General features: G+C 41.0%; 1 protein-coding gene across 1 annotated transcript in view; it reads right to left on the bottom strand.

Moving 5' to 3' along the window:
- The window catches only part of TTC1 (tetratricopeptide repeat domain 1), a 56,344-nt gene extending 38,562 nt beyond the window's left edge, over positions 1-17,782 (bottom strand). The window contains exons 1-2 of the mRNA XM_002816143.5: positions 17,646-17,782; positions 16,004-16,362 (exon numbers count right to left, since the gene is read on the bottom strand). Of these exons, the coding sequence (XP_002816189.1) occupies positions 16,004-16,333 (330 nt within the window). The 5' untranslated portion in view covers positions 16,334-16,362; positions 17,646-17,782. The remainder of the gene's footprint in view (positions 1-16,003; positions 16,363-17,645) is intronic.
- Between the last annotated feature and the right edge of the window lie 3,921 nt (positions 17,783-21,703).

Genomic DNA, 21,703 nt, shown 5'->3' with positions numbered 1-21,703 from the left:
AAAAAACAGGAATAAAAAACACATGAGACTTGTAAAAGACAAATGACTAATGTAAATCCAACCATACCAATAAGCAGATAAAATATGAATGGACTAAACAACTCAAAGAGCAGAGATTATCACACTGGATTTAAAAAGATTCAATTATATGCTGACTATAGGATGCACACTTTACATTCAAAGACATATACAGGTTGAAAATAAAGGTATAAAAAAAGATACTGTGTAAATAGCAACCTTAAGTAGCTGAAGTGCTATCAGACAAAACAGGCTTTAAGACAAGATATATTACTGGAGACCAAAAAAGGGGATATTTCATAATGGTAAAAAGGTCATCAGATTGGGAAAACATAACAACTATAAGTGTATACGTATCTAACAGCAGAACCATAAAATACATAAAGGAAAAACTGACTGAATTCAGAGGAGAAACAGACAATACAACATTAGTTAAAGATTTCAATACCCCAATATCAGAAATTCTTTAAACAACCAGAGGTACAATACATATGGAAAAACGTACAGAAATATACTGCTTAGTACACCGTTGCAAAATATACATTCACAAAACTACTATACAAATTAAGATAGAGAACACTGCCAGAACCTCAGAAGCTTCCAGTGTACTCCTTTCTAAATTCTCTCACCCCGACATTCCTAGCCAAACAACTTTTCTTCATAACTTGAAGGAGCTAAATAATTGAGGTTGTCATACTTCTATAACATTGTGGAATGTATGCTTGCAACCTTTAGAAAACCAAGTATCTAAAAATGATTTTTAAAGAGATCTTCTAAGTTCTATTCTAGACTGAAATATTTTATGGTCTATGCTCACCGAATTCGGACTTACTAGCTATAGTTAACAGTTCCGGATTGCTTTTATCTGCTAGTCATTTAATCCTTATGATCCCACTTTATGCCAAGTTAAATGATAGAGCTAGGACAGATCTAACATTTCCAAGTTCATATTTTTAGGTGAGGTTGTGCACATCTATAGTCCCAAGTACTTGAGGGACTGAGGTGGGAGCATCGCTTGAGCCCAGGAGTTGCACTGGCAACGAAGCTAGATCCTATCTTTTAAATAAAACAAAGCAAAACAAAACAAAACAAAACAAAACAAAGTTCATGCTCTTAACCACAAGACCATACTGTCTTCCACAGGTGTGGAAATAAAGAATTGTTTGCAGGAAGTAGAACTGAGTAACGCACAGAAACTGCTGCAAAAAGGTGAACTCACAGAACTTATATGCTTCACAGTTCTAAAGAAAAAGTCACTTCTAAGGAAAAGAGGATGACACTGCTCCAAAACATGTTATTCAGTTCCAGAGCTCTGACCTATAGTCATTTCGAGACCTATGTTAAAAATAAATCTCACTGGGTGTGGTAGCCCATACCTGTAATCCCAGTACTTCGGGAGGCCAAGGACGGTGGATTGCTTGAGCTCAAGAGTTTGAGACCAGCATGGGCAACATGGCAAAATTCTGTCTCTACTAAAAAACAAAAATTAGGCCAAGTGCGGTGGCTCACACTTGTAATCCCAGCACTTTGGGAGGCCGAGGCAGGTGGATTACCTGAGGTCAGGAGTTCGAGACCAGCCTGGCCAACATGGTCAAACCCCATCTCTATTAAAAATATAAAAATTAGCCAGGTGTGGTGGCAGGTGCCTGTAATCCCAGCTACTCAGGAGGCTGAGGCAGGAGAATCACCAGAACCTGGGAGGCAGAGGTTGCAGTGGGCTGAGATTGCACTACTGTACTTCAGCCTGGGTGACAGAGTGAGACTTCATCTCAAACACAAACAAAACAAAAAAATAAAAATAAAAATACAAAAATTAGCTGGGCATGGTGGCTCATGCCTGCAGTCCCAGCTACTCTGGAGGCTGAGTTGGGAGGATCACTGGAGCCCAGGAATTTGAGGCTACAGTGGAATTATGGAATCGTGCCACGGCACTCCAGCCTGGGGAACAGAGCAAGACCTGGTCTCAAAAAAACAAAGCAAAACAAAACAAAAACAAACCTCTTCCTCACTGAGTCAAGGGCTTGGACCATAGGATTTAGGATGTTCTATTATTATTATTGTTACTCTTGAGGTGGTAGCATCACTTGAGCACGAGTTTGAGACCAACTGGGGCAACAAAGCAAAACCCCATATCCTGAAAAAAAAAAAAAAAATTAGCTGGGTGTGATGGCAAGCCCCTGTAGTCCCAGCTATGAGGGAGGCTCAGGCAGGAGGATCACTTGAGCCCAGGAGTTTAAGGCTGCAGTAAGCTATGATCATGCCACTGTGCTCCAACTTGGGCTACTCTCTCTTAACAAAAAAAAAAAAAAAAAAAAAAAAAGACAAAGGAACTATCATCAACTAGAGAAAACTAAGGCAACATGAAAACTAAATGCAGTGGATCCTGGAACAGAAAAGATGATGTTCATGGAAAATGTGATGAAATCTGAATAAGGTCTGCAGTTTATAGCGTTGTAATAATGTTTATTTCCTGGTTTTGATAACTGCACTATGGATATGTAAGCTGTTAAAATCAAGGGAAGCTGGAATCTACTTTTTGCTACTTTCTAAAAAATGTTATTTCAAAAATAAAAAGTTAAAATAGAAGTCTCCACCTGGGAAATAATTTTTATCTTTCAAGAGCTAAATATAGTCTCCAGTAAGGACATTAAACCCCTACCTCAGTAGTGACAGTTTTTCAACATACTTATGGCACAGAATGTGTAGGCACTGTGCTCATGTTCACAGCACAGAGAAGGCTCTCCCCATTGCCCCCGGACACTTACATGCTAACCAGAGTATACTGATTGAACACTACCTGCAAGAAGTGTGGCTGTAAAGGCCACTTTGCAAAAGATTGTTTCATGCAACCAGGTGGGACCAAATACTCTCTGATACTTGATAAGGAAGAGGAAAAGGAAGAGGCAAAGTCAGCAGAGTTTGAGAAGCCTGACCCCACAAGGAATCCTTCTAGAAAAAGAAAGGAGAAGAGAAAGAATAAGGAAGTCACATCTGACTCTAACAGCTCAGACTCTGAGAGTGATACAGGCAAGAGGGCAAGGCACACATCTAAAGACAGCAAGGCAGCAAAGAAGAAGAAAAAGAAGCAGCACAAGAAGAAGCACATAGGAGTGGAAAGATTAGGCAACATGTGACATGCCTTGTACACACTGCTTTGTGCCCATTAAGCCTTGTATTTGGAAGCTTAGTCATCTGTGTCCATCTGGATCTGTTTCATGATAAAACACAAAACTACCTAAAATAAAAAGGTAAGCATAGTTACATGTCTCCCTAGTTGAATTATAAGTTTCTTGACAAAGAAAACCATATTCTTCAAGAAAACTTCAGCCTGGGCAACACAGCAAGACCATGTCTCCACTAAAAATCAAAAAAATTAGCTAGGCGTGGTGGCTCATGCCTGTAGTCCCAGCTACTTGGGAGGCTGAGGCAGAAGGATCACTTGAGCCCCAGAGGTAGAGGTTACAATGAGCCATGATTGCGTCACTGCACTCCAGTCTGGGCAACAGAGCAAAACCCTATTTCCAAAAAAAAAAGAAAAAAAAGAAAGAAAACCAATTTTGCCTTTTTTTTTTTTTTTTGAGACAGAGTTTTGTTCTGTTGCCCAGACTGGAGTGCAATGATGCAATCTCAGTTCACTGCAACCTCCGCCTACCAGGTTCAAGTGATTCTCCTGCCTCAGCCTCCTGAGTAGCTGGGATTATAGGCGCACACCACCACGCGCTGCTAATTTTTTTGTATTTTTAGTAGAGATGGGGTTTCACCTTGTTGGTCAGGCTGGTCTTAAACTCGACCTCAGGTGATCCACCCGCCTCGGCCTCCCAAAGTGTTGGGATTACAGGCGTGAGCCACTGCACTTGGCCAATTTTGTCTATTAATTGCAGGTACTAACAAATGTCTGCTGGAATGAGTAACTCAATTTCTAGAATTACCCTGAATCTGTAGCATATGTGGGTTAATTTTCATTTAACTAACAAAGAAATAAAGGTGGAAACTATTACAAGTGTCCTTTCTGAATAAAATAAGCAAATCAAGGATTTAAATATTATAAACTACTTTGCATAAACAAGATATTCTATAAAGAAGACAAATTACTTTAAATACTAGTTAGGATGAAAAATGGTATACTAATATTGCTAAGTGAAGACTCTTCCTGTAAAGCAAATATCCATGACTTGGCTATAATCTTACCTTGTAATTTCCTATTTACTAACATAGTACTCCTATCTGCTTAGATTACCTATACTAGATTAGATGCCTGATTCCGTGGCTGTGTAACTCATTCAATGAGCTAAAACTCACAATACTTTTTACGTGCCAGACATTGTGCTAAGAGCTTCAAATGGATTGATTCACTTGCTTAAAATATTAGAAGTAGCTTGAATTTAATTTTTTGACAACAAAAAAACCACCCTCCAAAAACCCCAAAAATCCAAGCTAGAGAACTTCAACTGATATAATTTAAAATCCTGGGGTAGCATGGCAAAATGTTAGAAAGTGCTCCTCTAGTCCCTTATAAATAAACCACTCTTCAACACACTACAATGCAGTGGCTGAGTCGGGTATTTCTTTTACTTTAGGTCAGTGAATACAACATAAACACACTTGACTTCGAGCTTATAAGGTATACCCCATCTATCATTATTAAATAGTTAAAAACTTGCATGAAATACATTTAAACAATAATCTCATATTTAAATAATCCTATGGTAAGCATGTGCTCAACAGACAAACAGGGAGAAAACCAAGACTCTTACTCCGGCAAACTTATGTCCATATTATAAATCTATCAGCAGCTCTCTGCTGCCCTCTGCAGTTTTGTGGAGTAATTGCTACAAAATAAAACGGCATACACTTTATGCCAAGCACAGTACCCAGGGATCACAGTACCCAGAGATCAATTACTGGAGTAAAAGAGAGCGTAAAGAGAGCTACACACTTGCTCAGCTGCTGGAAAATGGAGGCACATGCAACAAAACTTTCTGCTTTAGTCTTATCTAGGTGGGACGAGAAAAGTACACTTGGAATGCAAATATTGGAAGGGCTAGGGACACCAGTTCTACAAATTATTCTGAAGGGAATTCCTTATCATTAAAAAAATAAGCTTTTGGTTTTGTCTTCTTTGAAATCAGATATCACTTGCTTTACACACATAAAGACATATCTGTTCTTTCCACAAGTCACCTTTACAGGTCCTCTAGGGAGGCATGAGGGAAGATCTTTAGATCTAAGCCACAGTTAGAACCTGCCTCTCAGTAGGTGTTATCCTTCCGAGGAAAAAAAAATGACTGATCTATGAGGAATTCATCTTGGAAATAGTCCCTTGTTTCTTAAATCAGAAAATTCTATTTCCCAAAACTCAATCTTTAATAGAAAGAAATTTTCCATGTCAGGACTGCTTAAATTCGGCCCAACAAGTTGTTTTTAGACCTTAATCAATGGATGTGGGTAAAAGAAAATCTCCTATTCAGTTCTTCCGATGTTGAATGCAGTCAATGTATGGGTTAGGCCAATACTTGTTTTGGAAGCTTAGTCATCTGTGTCCATCTAGATCTGTTTCCCACGGTGTGGCCACAGTTCTTTCTATACGGAAATTACCTGGGAGGCTTGCTAACAACGCAGATGCCTGGTTGTCGCCTCACAGGTGTGTGGTGTCAGACACTTCTCAGGCTGTGCATGGTTAATACATTTCCTGTGATGCTTAGATACAATAAAGTCTAGAAGCCACTGATCTACACAAAGTGACCTTTCTTAATAAACACAGGAAATACTGAATGTCATTTTAACTTTTCTACCAGCAAATAATGTAAACACACCTCTCTAACTTCCAAATGTTTTAGAGCAGCAGTCCCTACCCTTTTTGGCACCAGGGAATGCTTTTGTGGGGGACTATTTTTCCACGGACCAGGGTCTTGGGGAAGGGGGTGTTCGTAATGATTCAAGCACATTACATTTATTGTGTACTTTATTTCTATAATTATTAAATTGTAATATATAATCAAATAGTTATACAATTCACCATAATGTAGAATCAGTGGGAGCCCTGAGCTTGTTTTCCTGCAACTAGACGGTCCCACCTGGGGGTGATGGGAGACAGTGACAGACTATCAGGCATTAGATTCTCGTAAGGAGCAGGCAACCCAGATCCCTTGCATGTGCAATTCACAACAGAGTTCACGAGCCTACGAGAATCTAATGCTACCACGGATATGACATGAGGTGGAGCTCAGACAGTAATGCAAGCGATGGGGACTGGCTGTAAATACCAATGAAGCTTCGCTCACTAGCCTGCTGCTCACTTCCTGCTGTGTGGCTGGGTTCCTAACAGGCCACAGACTGGTACCAGTAGATGGCCGGGGGTTGACCACCCCTGTTTTAGAGCAAGCAACCCTTATTTCCTCTGGTTTAAACTCAGGATCAGGCCAGGCAGGGTGGTTCATGCCTGTAATCCCAGCACTTTGCGAGGCCAAGTGAAAACACCTCTACAAAAATAAAAATAAACGAACTCGGGATCAGAACTCTAAGCTCCTTCTAGGATTTGATTTAATCGTTTGTAGACAGCATTAAGTTCAACAATGGTAACTCTAAGAAGCTGGTAAAAATGACCACCTTAGTTCCAAAGGATGCCCATTAGAAATGAAAGAAAAAGAGGCTGGGGCGGGCGGATCACTTGAGGTCAGGAGTTCGAGACCAGCCTGGCCAACATGGTGAAACCCCATCTCTACTAAAAATACAAAAATTAGCCGGGTGTGGTGGTGGGCACCTGTAATCCCAGCTACTTGGGAGGCTGAGGCAGGAGAATCACTTGAACGTGGGAGGCGGAGGTTGCAGTGAACCAAGATCATGCCACTGTACTCCAGCCTGAGTGACAGGGCGAGACTCTGTCTCAAAACAAACAAACAAACAAACAGAAAACAAAACAAAAAAAGAAAACAAGAAATGAAAGAAAAGGTAGGCAGGAGGCAGGGCGCGGTGGCTCATGCCTGTAATCCCAGCACTTTGGGAGGCCAAGGTGGATGGATCATGATGTCAGGAGTTCGAGACCAGCCTGGCCAATATGGTGAAACCTAGTCTCTACTAAAAATACAAAAATTAGCTGGGCGTGGTGGCACACGCCTGTAGCCCCAGCTACTCAGGAGGCAGAGACAGAATCGCTTGAATTCGGGAGGTGGAGGTTGCAGTGAGTGGAGATCGCACCGCTGCACTCCAGCTTGGGCGACAGAGAGGGAATCCATCTCAAAAAAAAAACAAAAAAAAAAACCAGAAAGAAAGAAAACGGAAACAAAATCAGAAAGGTTGCTCATGAAGTTAACAGGACTATGCAGGCCACTATGGAAGAAGTTACTGAAAACTTTTTGGAAGCAATCAAGAGAGTATTCCCTGCAAATACACCCACAGCCACAACATTGATTAGATTATGAAAATGGTGCAATAAGGTGGCAGAAACATGGAAGTCCAAAAGATTAAGTAATGTGGAATTTAAGAAAAATGACAGAGGGAAGAGACTGAAATATAACTTCTGTTCTAAACTGAAAATTCTAAGCTTTGATAATGGTTCCTAAAGAGAAAATGACCTTAAAGAATAATCCTTAAAATTTTCAGAGCCTAATGTTTTAAAATCCCAGATACCAGGCATTCCGAATCCATGTTCACCAAGCAACAGACTTTTGGATCCCTTATGTGTACATGTAAATGAATACCATTTGCAAACCACTAGTGAAAGGGAGCAAACCCATTGAAATGACTAAATCTGCATTTTGGCTTACAAATAAAAAATGTTTGTTTGCAGGAAAGAATTAAATCACCAGAACCTGGATGAGTTCAAAGTTCCTTCATCTTCTTCATATTAATAAAGGCCACACCATCTATCCAGTAGCTGAAGACAAGGAATCATTCTAACGTCTCACTCCATCCCGCCAATCGAATCCACTGCAATGTGTGGTCAGCTTTACCTCTGAAATATATCCCGAGATCATTCACTTCTCTTCAGATCCACAGTTCAAGCTACTATCATCTTCACCGGGCTACTGCATTAGAGCCTAATTGGTCTCAAATGTTCTATTCATGTCCCTCCTCCATCCTCATACCCCTCCATTCTCTGTATAAGAACTGAATTCTCTTATTAAAATGTAAATAACTTCTGTCTCTCCCTGGCTTAAAATTATCCATCTGTTTCCTTCTGCACTTGGAATAAACTTCAAGTTCTTTACCACAGCTTAGGAACTATTCCATAATCAGACCCTTGCCTACTATCAGCCCACTCTCTTCCTTAATCATTATGCTTCAGCCATCGGCTCTTCCACTCCTTGAACATGCCAAAACACCAAGCTTGTTGTTACTTTAGGGCTTTATTCAACTGCTCTCTTTGTCTGCAATGCTTCCCTCTCAGACGGTCACACACTTGGCTGCTCCCAGCGCCACCCACCCCCAAGTCTCTGCTGAGAGGCCACCTCTCCAGAGAGGCTTTCCTGACCAGCCAATCTAAAGCAGTCCTCTCCACCTGTCTTAGTCAGGTTGCTATAACAAAATAACAGACTCGGTAATTTATAAATAAAAGAAATTTATTTTGCACAGCTCTAGGGGCTGGAAATTCCAAAATCAAGGCACCAGCAGATTTCGCGTCTGGTAAGGGGCTTGTTCTCTGCTTCAATATGGTGCCTTCTTTCTGCATCCTCACTTTGTGGAAGGGGAGTAGAAGGGCCCAACAGGTTCCCTCAAGTCTTTTATTGGTATACTTTATAAGGATACTAATTCTTCTAATCACCTTCTAAAGGCTCCACCTCTTAATACTACACATTGAGGATTAAGTTCAACATGAATTTTGGAGGGAAACATTCAAACCATAGCACCATCCTTCCAACCCAACCCATCCTTCATCTTAACATTTTGTCCTAATTCTCCAATGAGAGAAGAGAAACCCTGTCTTGTTCACTACTGTATCCCTCAGGGCCTCAAACAATGTCTAGTGGGTGGAAGAAATGCAAATATTACTTGAATAAATGTGAGAAAAAAATTTCTGTAACTTGTAAGGCCAATTATTGGCTCTCATGGGGGAGAAAAAGATGCTATTCATTCAACAGCTATTTAATGAAGGAAGACTGTGCAAAGCCCAGGACAGTGGTCCTCAAGCCTCAGCATGTGCATATGAATTACCTAGGAAATTTACACATGAGACCTAAGAAACTGCACTGTGACAAGCAGTCCATAAAAGGCGATTTTCTTATGGAATCAATACTAGCATTCTGCAGTATGTGCCATAGGTTCTAATACTATAAACACTCGCTATGGTCTGAATGTGTCCCTCCAAAATTCATGTTGAAACAATCCCCACTGTGTTGGTATTAAGAGGTGGGGCCTTCTGGGATGTGATTAAGTCATAAGGGCTCCAACCTCATGAACGGATTAGTGTCCTAATAAAAGAGGTTGAAGGGAGCTGCCCTGCCCCTGCTGCCATGTAAGGACACAAGTGGTGCCATCTGTAAGGAACAGGCCCTCACCAGACACTGAAATTGCTGGCACCTTGATCTTGGACTTCTCAGCCTCCAGAATTATGAGCAATAAATTTCTATTATTTATAAGTTATCCTGTCTAAGGTATTTTGTTATAGCAGCTCCAACACACTAAGATAGCATTTTTGTATCATAATGTTATTATTGCAATTCTCTTCTGCTGCTACATCTGTCCTTCACCTTAGCCAAGCCTCTCAGAACCAGTTATTTGCTTCATATACCTAGTACATCTCAAATGTTAGCTAAAATTCCATTCCTGTGGGTAGTTATATCTACATTTAAGCTTTCACAAATAGTTAAGATTTACTGCTGAAATAAACACACAAATACACTATACTCTCACTGAGAGCTTTTCCTGTTTTTACCAAATCTTAACTGTTTTCCTCCTCAATTACTCTTGATTTATGAGTCCTGCTGAGAAGTGACACTACACTTGAGCCTGAATTATCTTCCCAGCCACAGGACAAGTGAAGTTAGCTTGATTAACAGACTTTGGCTACTATTATTTGGTTGTGTCCAACAAGAAACCTTTAATAATACATAGACCCTATACGGAATAGCACTCCTTTCCCAAATCATCAGGGGTCAGCTTCATGTGCTTTTGTGGTAGGGCACACACTTTGGTTGTAAAGTAATCAATTTTTATTTATTTATATTCTTAAAATGGAATAATGTAATATAGGCTTACTGTAAAAAAAAGCAAATATTGCAAAATTGCATTACATATAAATTAAAATTCCCTAATAATCACACCTCTCAAAGTTACTTACTGCTTATACTTTGGTGTATACCCTTCAAATTTATATGTATAAACATATTTTCACATAGCCTTAACTTAAATCATCACTGTTGTATAACCTGATTAATTAATTTGATATTATATTACAGGCAGCTTCCCACGTCAATACCTACGATTCATCTTTTTAAAAAAATTTTTTAAATGATTGATTTATTTATTGAGACAGAGTCTCATTCTGTCACCCAGGCTGGAGTGCAGTGGCGCGATCTCGGCTCACTGCAACCTCTGCCTCCTGGGTTCAAGCAATTCTCGTGTCTCAGCCTTCTAAGTAGCTGGGACTATAGGTGCGCACCACCATACCTGGCTAATTTTTGTATTTTTAGTAGAGATGGGGTTTCACCATGTTGGCCAGGCTGGTCTTGAACTCCTGGTCTCGAGTGGTCTGCCCACCTCGGCCTCCCAAAGTGCTGGGATTATAGGCATGAGCCACTGCACCCGGCCAAGATTTACCTTTAACAACTGCATTTATACTACATTCATGTAACAACAAAATTTAAGTAATACTCTGGGAAGAACATATTTTTCTCTCCTACTATACCCTCCCAATAGGTCTGACACCAGATGAGAGTTTTTCCCACACTAAACAATTCTCCAATGGATACCAACGGGGTGTCCTATAATTCAATTCAGTTCTGTCACTATCTCCAGGTAGACAGTGTCTGATCCCACAGGTTAAGAGTTTAGTCTCACAAGCCTGGCCCCACTTCAGACACTAATCACAAGTCCCAGGTTGTGACCTATGATTCCGACTGAATGGTTAGCACAGGGTTCTTACCACCCCCTCTGTGGGTTCAATAATTTGCTAGAATGGCTCACAGAACTCTGGGAAACACTTTACTTACACTTAGTTTATTATAAAGGACATTATGAAGGATATAGAACAGCCAGGTGAAGAGACACACAGGGAAAGGTAGAGGGAGAAGGAGTGCAGAGCTGCCATGCCCTCTCTGGGTGCTACCCTCTTAACACTTCCATGTGCTCATCAACCTGGAAGCTCATCAGATTTCTTGTTCAAGAGTTTTTATAGGCCAGGTGCAGCAGCTCACACCTGTAATCCTAGCACTGTGGGAAGCTGAGATGGGAATATTGCTTGAGTCCAGGAGTTCGAGACCAGCCTGGGCAACATAGTGAGACTTCATTTCAAACACAAAAAAATTTAGCAAGGTGTGGAGGAGGGCGCCTGTGGTCCCAGCCATTTGGGACACTGATGTAGGAGGATTGCTTGAGCCCAGGAGGTTGAAGCCTGCAGTGAACTATGATCACACCTCTGCACTCCAGCCTGGGCAACAGAGCGAGACTTGGCTCAAAACACAAAAAGAAAAAAGTTTTAATGGAGCTTAATCTCCAGCACTTGCCCTCCTCCTTTCCTGGATTTCGGTAGGTGGTGTCAAAAGTTCCAACCCTCTAAACCTCTAATCACTTAAGTCTTTTTGGTGACTGGCCCCATCCTTCCTTAGGCTATAGATAGGCCACACCCTAAAAGTTATCTCATTAGGATGAACTCAGGTGTTATCAAAAGGGGTACATTAAGAATAACAAAAAATACACTACACTATCAGAAAATTCCAAGGGTTTTAGTGGCTCTGTAACAGGAACTAGGGACAAAGACCAAATATATTTACTATACTACAAATACCCTAACATTGTCTAGCTTTCCAAAATTATGAATGACGCTACAACACATCTATGTATATACATTTGTGTATATTTCTAATAATTTCCTTGAAATAAATGGCTACAAGAGAATCAGGGTTAATGCTGTCATGTCCAATATGGTTGTTACGAGCCACATGTGACTATTTTATTTTAAAATTATTTATTTATTCATTTTGAGACAAGGTCTCACTCTGTTGCACAGGCTGGGGTGCAGTGGTGTGATCATGGCTCACTGCAGCCTTGACTTCCCAGGCTCCAGGGATCCTCCCACCTCAGCCTCCTGAGTGGTGGGGCTATAGGCTTGTGCCACACGTGATTATTTTTATTTTTATTTTTAAAGGCTTTTAACAAAATTTTAATTAAATTTTTTTTTTTTTTTTTTTTGAAAGACAGGGTCTCACTATGTTGCCCAGGCTGGTCTCAAACTCCTGGGCTCAAGTGATCCTCCAGCCTCAGCCTCCCAAGTGCTGGGATTATAGGAATGTGCCACTATGCCTGGCCCATGTGACTATTTATTTATTTTCTGAGATGGAGTTTTGCTCTTGTCTCCCAGGCTGGAGTGTAATGGCCCAGTCTTGGCTCACTGCAACCTCCACCTCCTGGGTTCAAGCAATTCTCCTGCCTCATCCTCCTGAGTAGTTGGGATTACAGGAGCCCACCAGGCCTGGCTAATTTTTTTATTTTTGGTAGAGATGGGGTTTCACTATGTTGGCCAGGCTGGTCTCGGGTCGAACTCCTGACCTTAGGTGATCTGCCTGCCTCAGCCTCCCAGAGTGCTGGGATTATAGGTGTAAGCCACCCCGTGTGACTATTTAAATTAATTAAAATAAAATTCAGTTCCTCAGCCGTGATAGCCACATTTCAAGTGCTCAACAGCCTGATGTAGTCAGCAGCTACCATACTGCATGGTGCAGGATGTAGAACATTCCCATCACTGTAGAAGAATCTATTGATAGCCCTATCTAAAGAAATGTTCACATAAAAATTTGGTATCTGCATCCCATGAAGTGACATAACAATTTAAATTCCCATTATTAGTATATGAGTTCCAACATCCTCTCCTTGTCAACATCAGATCAATATTCTGATCTGATAGATGAGACATAATGTTTTAGTTTGTATTTTTTTTTTTTTTTTTTGAGACAGAGTCTTGCTCTGTCACCCAGGCTGGAGTGCAGAGGCCTGATCTCAGCTCACTGTAACCTCCATCTCCCAGGTTCAAGCGATTCTCCTGCCTCAGCCTCCCAAGTAGCTGGGATTACAGGCACACACCACCACATCCAGCTAATTTTTGTATTTTTAGTAGGGACGGGTTTCATCATGTCGGTCAAGCTGGTCTCGAACTCCTGACCTCATGATCCGCCCGCCTCGGCCTCCCAAAGTGCTAGGATTACAGGCGTGAACCACTGGGCCCAGCCTGTATTTTTCATTATTATTAATGAGGCTGAAAGTCTTTTCACATTTTTTGGCCATTTATGTTTTTTTAGTCGTTGTTGAACTATCTGAACTTTATCTATTTTAAAAGATTCAAATATAATACTATCCTGTTCCTGATGAGCTATTAAAGCCAAACCATATATGCAGAAGACATTTCTTCAATTTGTTTCACTGGCTTCTTGAAAATTTCGGAAAGATATTTATCAAAATAGCATAAAAACACCTAATACAGTAGTACCACAGTTAGCTGAAGGCAATCTGCACTCTTATAGGTTGTTTCCTTAAAGTAGAGTCAGTGGCTTACATTTCTCTAAATAATAGGACTAGCACTGCAGTATGTTACTGTTATGAGATCTTCTTACAAATTTTCAAATTAGCTATGAAAACACTTAGACATATAAATTAATAGAAAATATTTATGTTTTAAACATGAATACTACTGTATGATTATGTTTATATGAATGTCTGAAACAGGAAAAAACCACCTATGGGACAGGAATCAGAAGAGTGGTTAACCAGAGTCTGGTGGGGTTGGGAAAGGAACGACTGATAAGGCACACAAATGGAGTTTCTGACATGATGGAAATGTTCTCTATCTTGATAGAAATGTGAGCTATGCAGGTGTATACAATTGTCAAACTCATTGCATTCTACACATGAGAACTGATACACAATTTCACTAAATTATATCTCAATTTTTAAAAGGAGGGAAAAAAATGAAAAAAAGCATTGTTCTACTTAGAATATTAAACTTACAGGCAATAAAAATAATTATCCTCACTGGGTGTGGTGGTTCACGCCTGTAATCCCAGCACTTTGGGAGGCCAAAGTGGGAGGACTGCTTGAGCCCAGGAGTTGGAGACCAGCCTCGGCAACATGGTGAGACACTGTCTCTACCAAAAAACCCACAAAAATTAGCCAGGCAGGGTGGTGCAAGCCTGTTGTCCCAGCTACTCAGGAGGCTGAGGTAGGAGGATCCACTTGAGCCCAGGAGGTTGAAACTGCCGTGAGCCGTGATCACATCACTGCACTCCAGCCTGGATGACAGAGTGAGACCCTGTCTTAAAAAAAAAAAAAATCCTAAAAGTATTTATAGAACTTAAAGTATGATTTTCTGGCCTAGGAGACACAGAAAAAGTTTTACTAAATTAGAGGTGGGGATCAGACTTTGTGACACCTTGAGCCAAACCATTCAACTGTCAAATCCAGAGGGCACTAGAAAATTAATATAATTTCAGGGCAAAATATATTAAGGTATCAGAAAAGCACTGCTAACTTTTTAACACAGATGCATAATCAGTGTTTCTAAAAAGCCTGAAACCTGTTATAATGTTATGGAACAGTACTTAACTTTTTTGAGCTGTATTTGCTGTGGTAGTTTATGAACTTGGCTCACTTTTGCCCTTTTTCCTCCTGTTCTGGTGGCGCACACTAGCACAAAAGCGAACATGTTCACATTAAAGCTAACTGATTTGATAATGAAAAGTGTCTACGGAGAGAGAAAGAGATGCTCCTTCCCACCCCAGGCTACCTTCCCACCTCCATTGTTAGGCTTAGGCTGAACATTTATTATCTCAACTCAATACCAATGTATCACAACCTGTTCAGTGAGTGAGCTCCTTAGTGGCATAAACTACAATCTAGTTCAAGTTCTTTGTAGACAAACTCAAGACATTACAGTAACTCTTCAGAGACTACCTTGCTTGTGCAATCAGAAGGAAGTAGGACAGCAGGACTTCAGTCTCCAAAAGTGAAGGCTTGCCCAGTTAAGGGTGTGGCCCCAGGGCAAAGAAACAGGAGAGTGTACATTTTATTATTAGTCTATCTGCTTTGTAGGAAGACAGATGTTTTTGTTATTACATTCTACATTATACTCTAGCTTTGGAATCCAACAGATTTGATTTGAGAATTAGTTTTGCAATTCATTAGGTGTTTGCTCTTGGGCTAGTTACTTCATCCCTCTAAGCTGTTTCCTTATGGGAAATAACAGTATGTATCTCATAGGCACGTTGTGATGATTAATGAAAACACAAGTAACATTTTAAGTCAGTGGATGGCACATTGTAGGCATTCAACAAAGGATAGCTAGCTATAATCATACACAATTCTGTTCCTCAAGACCTCTGCAACCAAAACCCCACCAAGATATTCAGGCAGTCATATTTTGCTAACAAGTGATTAGCATAAACAGGAAATGTTCATAAACATAAATGTAGCATAAACATAAAAATGTTCATTACAGAAATCTCAGCAGCCAACCATAGAAAAGGTCATAACAGAAAACTAAAAAGTATATATACATTTTGAAAATAAACAAAAAGACTGTTACATTACAGACTCCTGAAGTACAAGATGAACATAACTCAAGATTCACGGAAAATAATGAAAATTTCTTTGCTAAGCAGACACACTCAAGTGCTTCCCTGTCATGCCACCGATTTATCTCAGATCCAACACTACTAAAGCCATAAGAAGACAAAGGGGCAAGTTATTCTTTACCACAGATGAGGTGGTCTGATACAGTATCGAGCACATTTTAAAATGCAGTGTTAAGTGGCAGATCTTGCACAATAAATAAACTACTTACCTGTTTCTCTTCATCCGACATGTTTTTTTCCAGTTCTATTAGGTATTCTTCATCTAGTTCAGAGGAATTCACATCTTCATTAGATTTGTTCTCAACCTTGTCCGCTCCTGGCTCCTCCTCAAATGAGGCACTGCAGTCATGAAAACACTCCTCTTCTCCCTGGTCCTCCTGGAGATGGGCCTCATCATCCCTGAGCAGCTTACTCTGGGAATGCTGATTTTTGGGATCAGGAACTGGAGGACCAGCACACTCGGCTTCCTGAGTATCTGTAACCTTCAAACCATTTAACAGATCCTCTGGAACCCTACAGTTCTCTGACTTCTCCCCCATGCTGCCCAGTGAGGGAGGTGACGCTAAAGCTGGGGGAAAACAAAACAAAACTGCTATGTAATGGTGCTTATATTTTTAAAAGTTCTGTTTCAAACCTAAACAAACCTCTGCATTACAGCCAAAAAACACACCGTAACTTCCTTTCACTGGAATTCATTATTTAAAAATATAGCTTATCATAAGTAATAATAATGTCAAACGTCATTTTAACTGAGACCCCTTTTCTGGTCAAATCTGGTACCAGATCTTTTTTTTTTGAGACGTAATCTCAGTCTGTCGCCCAGGCTGGAGTGCAGTGGCGCGATCTCGGCTCACTGCAACCTCTGCCGTCCGGGTTCAAGCGATTCTCCTGCCTCAGCCTCCCTAGTAGCTGGGATTACAGGTGCCTGCCACCGCGCCTGGCCCAGAACTTCTTAAAAGCAACAAAAGAAGCCGTTTTTAATGCAATTCTTCCACGTTTCACCGTTCGTGTTCTGTTTGGATAGCAAAAATTAGGCAGAAAATAAAACAGTGACAAGTAAAAGGAAGCAGCCCTAATCTCCATTCAGAATGAATAACCAAGGCACGAGTAAGAAACTACGGTCCGTCTTTTTAGTACCACCACAGGAAGTCCAAGAATACGTTTCTAGTAGATTTCAAAATAAAATCCGTGCCACAATTGTGATCACTTTAACCCAAATGCGTGTGGTAGAGCCCACGCAGCTTACACTGGAAGGGGAACCCTGGCGCAGGTGACCCTAATCAGGATTACCGTGGGGGCCAGAGTCAGGCATTAGAAAGCGTGACTCTGAACCCTAGCTGCCCAAGAGAACACTAGAGATACTTTAGAAAATACCACGGCTCAGACCCTGACCAAATTGATTTACTAGTGTCGCGTCAAGCAAGGGCATCAGGTTTATTTATTTATTTATTTTTTCATCCCAGGTGATTCTGATGCGCAGCCAATTGCGAACCACTGCTGTAGAAGCTGAGTCAGAGCATCAGCAGCCCAGATACCTGCAAAAATTTGCGAGAGATTTGCAAAAATGTAAATTGCTCTAGTCGCAGCAAAATCACTCCAACGATCCTTGTATCACGACAAGAGTCTGAATTTGCCCTAGTATGTTCCAAGAAAACTTAAAAAACCAGCAAGATCTTAATACGGAGACTTCGCCTCCACAGCAATGTCTTGCTTCTCTTCGCTCCCAGGTCTACTGGAACACAGGAGTTTGAGCTCCTAGGGTTAGGGAAGCGACGCCTCGCGCTTCCCAGCAGATTATTCCCTAGCTTTGTTCCTCACAGCCAACACGCTTAGACCCATAGGGTTACTCACAACCTCACAGCTTCTCCGGTCTCCACCTTCTTAGACTCTGAGAGCTCCTACTTCCGCTCAGTCAGGTGCACTTCCGTCGATGACGACTAATAGCGTCGCTATTGGCAAAGCATCCTGGGAAATGTAGCGAAACTCTCAGGGAGGAAAGGCGTGGTCGCTGTGTGACGTCATTGTACGGCGTGACATTTGAGAGATGGTTGCCATCTTGGGTTACGGCAAGACTGCGCGTTACTCTGCACGAAGAGAAAAAAGGACAAAAGGAAGTCTGTCCCTGTGGTGTTCGTTTCACTATTTATTTATTTATTTTTGAGACAGAGTCTCAGTCTGTCGCCCAGGATGGAGTGCAGTGGCGCAATCACAGCCTCTACTCACTGCAGCCTCAACTTCCTGGGCTCAAGCGATTCTCTTGCCTCAGCCTTACGAGTAGCTGGGACCACAGGTGCGCGCCACCACGCCCAGCTAATTTTTTTGTATTTTTAGTAGAGACGTAGTTTCACTATGTTGCTCAGGCTGGTCTTAAACTCCTGGGTTCAAGCGATCCTCCCTCCTCGGCCTCCCAAAGTGCTGGGATTATAGGCGTGAGCCACCGCGCCCGGTCCGTTTTTATTTTTTAAGGGCTAGCCAAGTCAAACAGTGGTAGTGGAGAAGAAACAAAAAGATCTGTAACTGGTTGTGATCAGTTAGTTGTAAACACCACTGCACTCAGACTAACCTCAATAATATTTAAGACTGTAAGGGAACCCTGAGACCAAAAGTGGTTGCCCTATGCATTCATTCGAGAAATGTTCACTGAATGTTTATTAGACCCTGGGCATTGTGCTGGGATCACAGAATTGAATAGTACCCATCTTCAAGGTAGCCAGACAGGTAACCAGCAATGACAGCAGAGAATTCGTTTTCTGTAATTCACAGAACCTATTGCAGAGATAGATAGCTGGAAGAGACTTTTTCAGGAAGAGTGTGGAAACTTGTTTTTTGAATTCCCATCTAAGTGAGATTATGCATACAGTTGTATTTTTTGTAAGTTGAAAGCTTTATATGCTAAAAGAAAACATCAAAAATATATCATATTTTTGGTTTTAATATTTCTGAATATTTTAAAATACCCCCAGAATTTAAAAAGTGTAAATGGAGGCTGAGTGTGGTGGCTCATGCCTGTAATCCCAGCACTTTGGAAGGTGGACATGGGAGGATCTCTTGGGGCCAGGAGTTCGAGAGCAGCCTGAGCAACATGGCAAAACCCATCTCTATCTATATATACGTGTGTGTGTGTGTGTGTGTGTGTGTGTATAAATTAGCTGGGCACAGTGGCGCATATCTGTAGTCTCAGCTGCTCAGGAGGCTGAGGTGGGAGGATGCTTGAACCTAGGAGTCAGAGGCTGCAATGAGCTGTGATCACGACACTGCACTTTGGCCTGAACAACAGAGGGAGACTCTGTCTATATTTGAAAAAAGAAAAAAAAGAAAAAAGCAAATGGTTAAGCCTCTTTAAGCGGCCCTGTTAATTCAATTCTGGTGTAATGGAAAGGCTGTAAACTTTGGAGCTAAATAAATAAGTAACTAAACCCATAAAACTTGAGTTACAGTCTCAGCTTCCTTTACTAGCTGTGCAACTCTGAACAATAATTCCCATTGCTAATATTCATAGACTATATGCTTATTAAGCACCACATGCTGTGAAAAATGCTTTAGGTGGCTTATTTGATTACTGAGTTCTAATTCAGGCTTTGCCACTGAGTAGCAGTGTGATTTTGGGGCCAGTTGCTTATGCTTCTAAAGTTTTTATTTTACTTTTTTTTTTTTTAAGAGACAAGTTCTCACATTTCCCAGACTAGTTTCAAACTCCTGGGCTCAAACAATCCTCCCGTCTCAGCCTCCTAACATGCAGGGATTACGGATGTGAGCCACAGGGCCCAGCCAACTTTTTAATGTATACATTTACCTCATATGTAAAAATTGGGATCGATAACAATGGTACCTACCTCACAAGCTTGTTGGGAGAAAAAATATCTAGAAGACAAGGAGCACAGCGTTTAATGAATATTAGCAACAATAATATTATATGGCAGGTCTTGTGCCAGTAGCTGGGGACAGAAAGCCTAATGAGACAGAATCCTTGCCCTTCCCCATCATCAGGAGCTCACAGACTAGTGGGGGAGTGGAGAAGGGAAATAAAGAAGTTACTGAGCCCAAAAGAAGAGCAATCTGCCTTTCTTTTTATGCCAAAAGAAACCAAAGTACAACTGGCCCAATTTGGTAGGTCTTCACTAATAAGATACTTGAGTTAGGCTGTAGAAAGAGGAATAGTTCACTTAGTGGGGGAAAAAAAAAACCCAAAACCAGGATAGGTAGAAGGACATGGAATCTGGAGCATAAAAATATCAGAAGCATTTTTAGGAACAATCAAGTAGTTGGATGCTGTTTAAGTGTATATAGAACACAAAGCAAAAAAACAAATTTTTAATGATGAAAGCCAACTCATCCATTCCTGGAAACATGAAGATTTTGTTTCTTAGTCCTTACAACTATCCTGTAAAAGGACAAGAAATGTTTTTGATTCAGAGGATGGTTCTGTTTGTATTTTCCCAGGGCAGAGACCATGTTTGCCCTGTTTACAGTTGTAAGGGATCAGTGAACATCCTATTTCAGAAATTGATGGCCAAAACACTGGCCACTCAGCTCTCTGAGTTGAGTAAGCAGATACTGACACTTTTGGAGTTATAAAGTTGTTGTAAGAATTAAATGGTGTCATGTCTTATCTAAAACACAGAAAATGAAGTGCTCAGGATAGAAAAAATACTTAAAATTTTTTTTGAGGCAGGTTCTCTCTCTGTCACCCAGGCTGGAGTGCAGTGGCGCAATCTCGGCTCACTGCAGCCTTGACCGCCTGGGCACAAGCAATCTTCCCCCCTCCAGCCTCCCGAGTAGCTGGGACTGATTACAGGCACTCACTACCACACCTGGGTAATTTTTGTATTTTTTGTGAAGACGGAGTTTTTCCATGTTGCCCAGGCTGGTCTCAAACTCCTCAGCTCAAGCGATCCGCCCACCTTGGCCTCCCAAAGTGCTGGGATTACAGGAGTGAGCCACTGCATCCAGCCGCTTTAATATTAATAACATCTAGCACAGTAAGTACTCAATAAGTGTTTGTTGTTATTGTAATCATTATTACTATTAATGAAGATCTCACAGATATTACCATTATTATGATTAATTACTAATAGTGATTTTATTATTACTATTGTTAATGAATACTACTACTATTATTAATAGTGGCAATATTTGTGAAGCTTTCATTCACACCTCCCAGATAGGGAACTGAGCACCCAAGTTTGTTGAAAGAATCAGTGCTGAACATAAATTATTGAATAATGAATAAATGCTAGGCATCATACTAGGTCCAGTGGTGGGTATAGCAATAAATAAAGAAAGTAGCAAAAGAATCAATTTCTCTCAGTGTTTTTTTTGTGGGGGGAGCAGCTCAGTGGTTTCTTAATGACACATGTCCATCATCTAATCAGTTGTATTGAGCCCAGCTGGTTTTGGGGATAAAACCTTATATTCGGGGACCCTCTAAGTCCTGAGCTCCATTCTCTCTGTTTCCCCTGTGACTGAGCTTCTTGAGCTTGCCAAAGGAGGCTCTAAAATCCAGAAACAGTCAGGGATGCTAAAAGAACTCCTTGAGAATGAGATGTATATAAAAATAAATAAGACTGGGCATGGCGGCTTATGCCTGTAATCCAGAACTTTGGGAGGCAGAGGCAGGAAGATTGCTTGAGGCCAGGAGTTTGAGACCAGCCTGGCCAACGTGGTGAAACCCTGTCTCTACTAAAAGTACAAAAATTAGCTGGATGTGGTGACACAGGCCTATAATCCCAGCTACTCGGGAGGCTGAGGCACGAGAATCGCTTGAACCTGGGAGGCAGAAGTTTCAGTGACTTGAGATCGCGCCACTGCCCTCCAGCCTGGGCAACAAAGTGAGACTCTTGTCTCAAACAAAATATATAACAAAATAAAAAAAAAAATAAATAATTATGATGTAGATTATGCATTCCTAC

Source organism: Pongo abelii, chromosome 4 (genome assembly GCF_028885655.2).
Source record: "Pongo abelii isolate AG06213 chromosome 4, NHGRI_mPonAbe1-v2.0_pri, whole genome shotgun sequence".
In the NCBI taxonomy this organism is placed as follows: domain Eukaryota; kingdom Metazoa; phylum Chordata; class Mammalia; order Primates; family Hominidae; genus Pongo; species Pongo abelii.
This window is presented reverse-complemented; position numbering and strand designations above follow the sequence as displayed.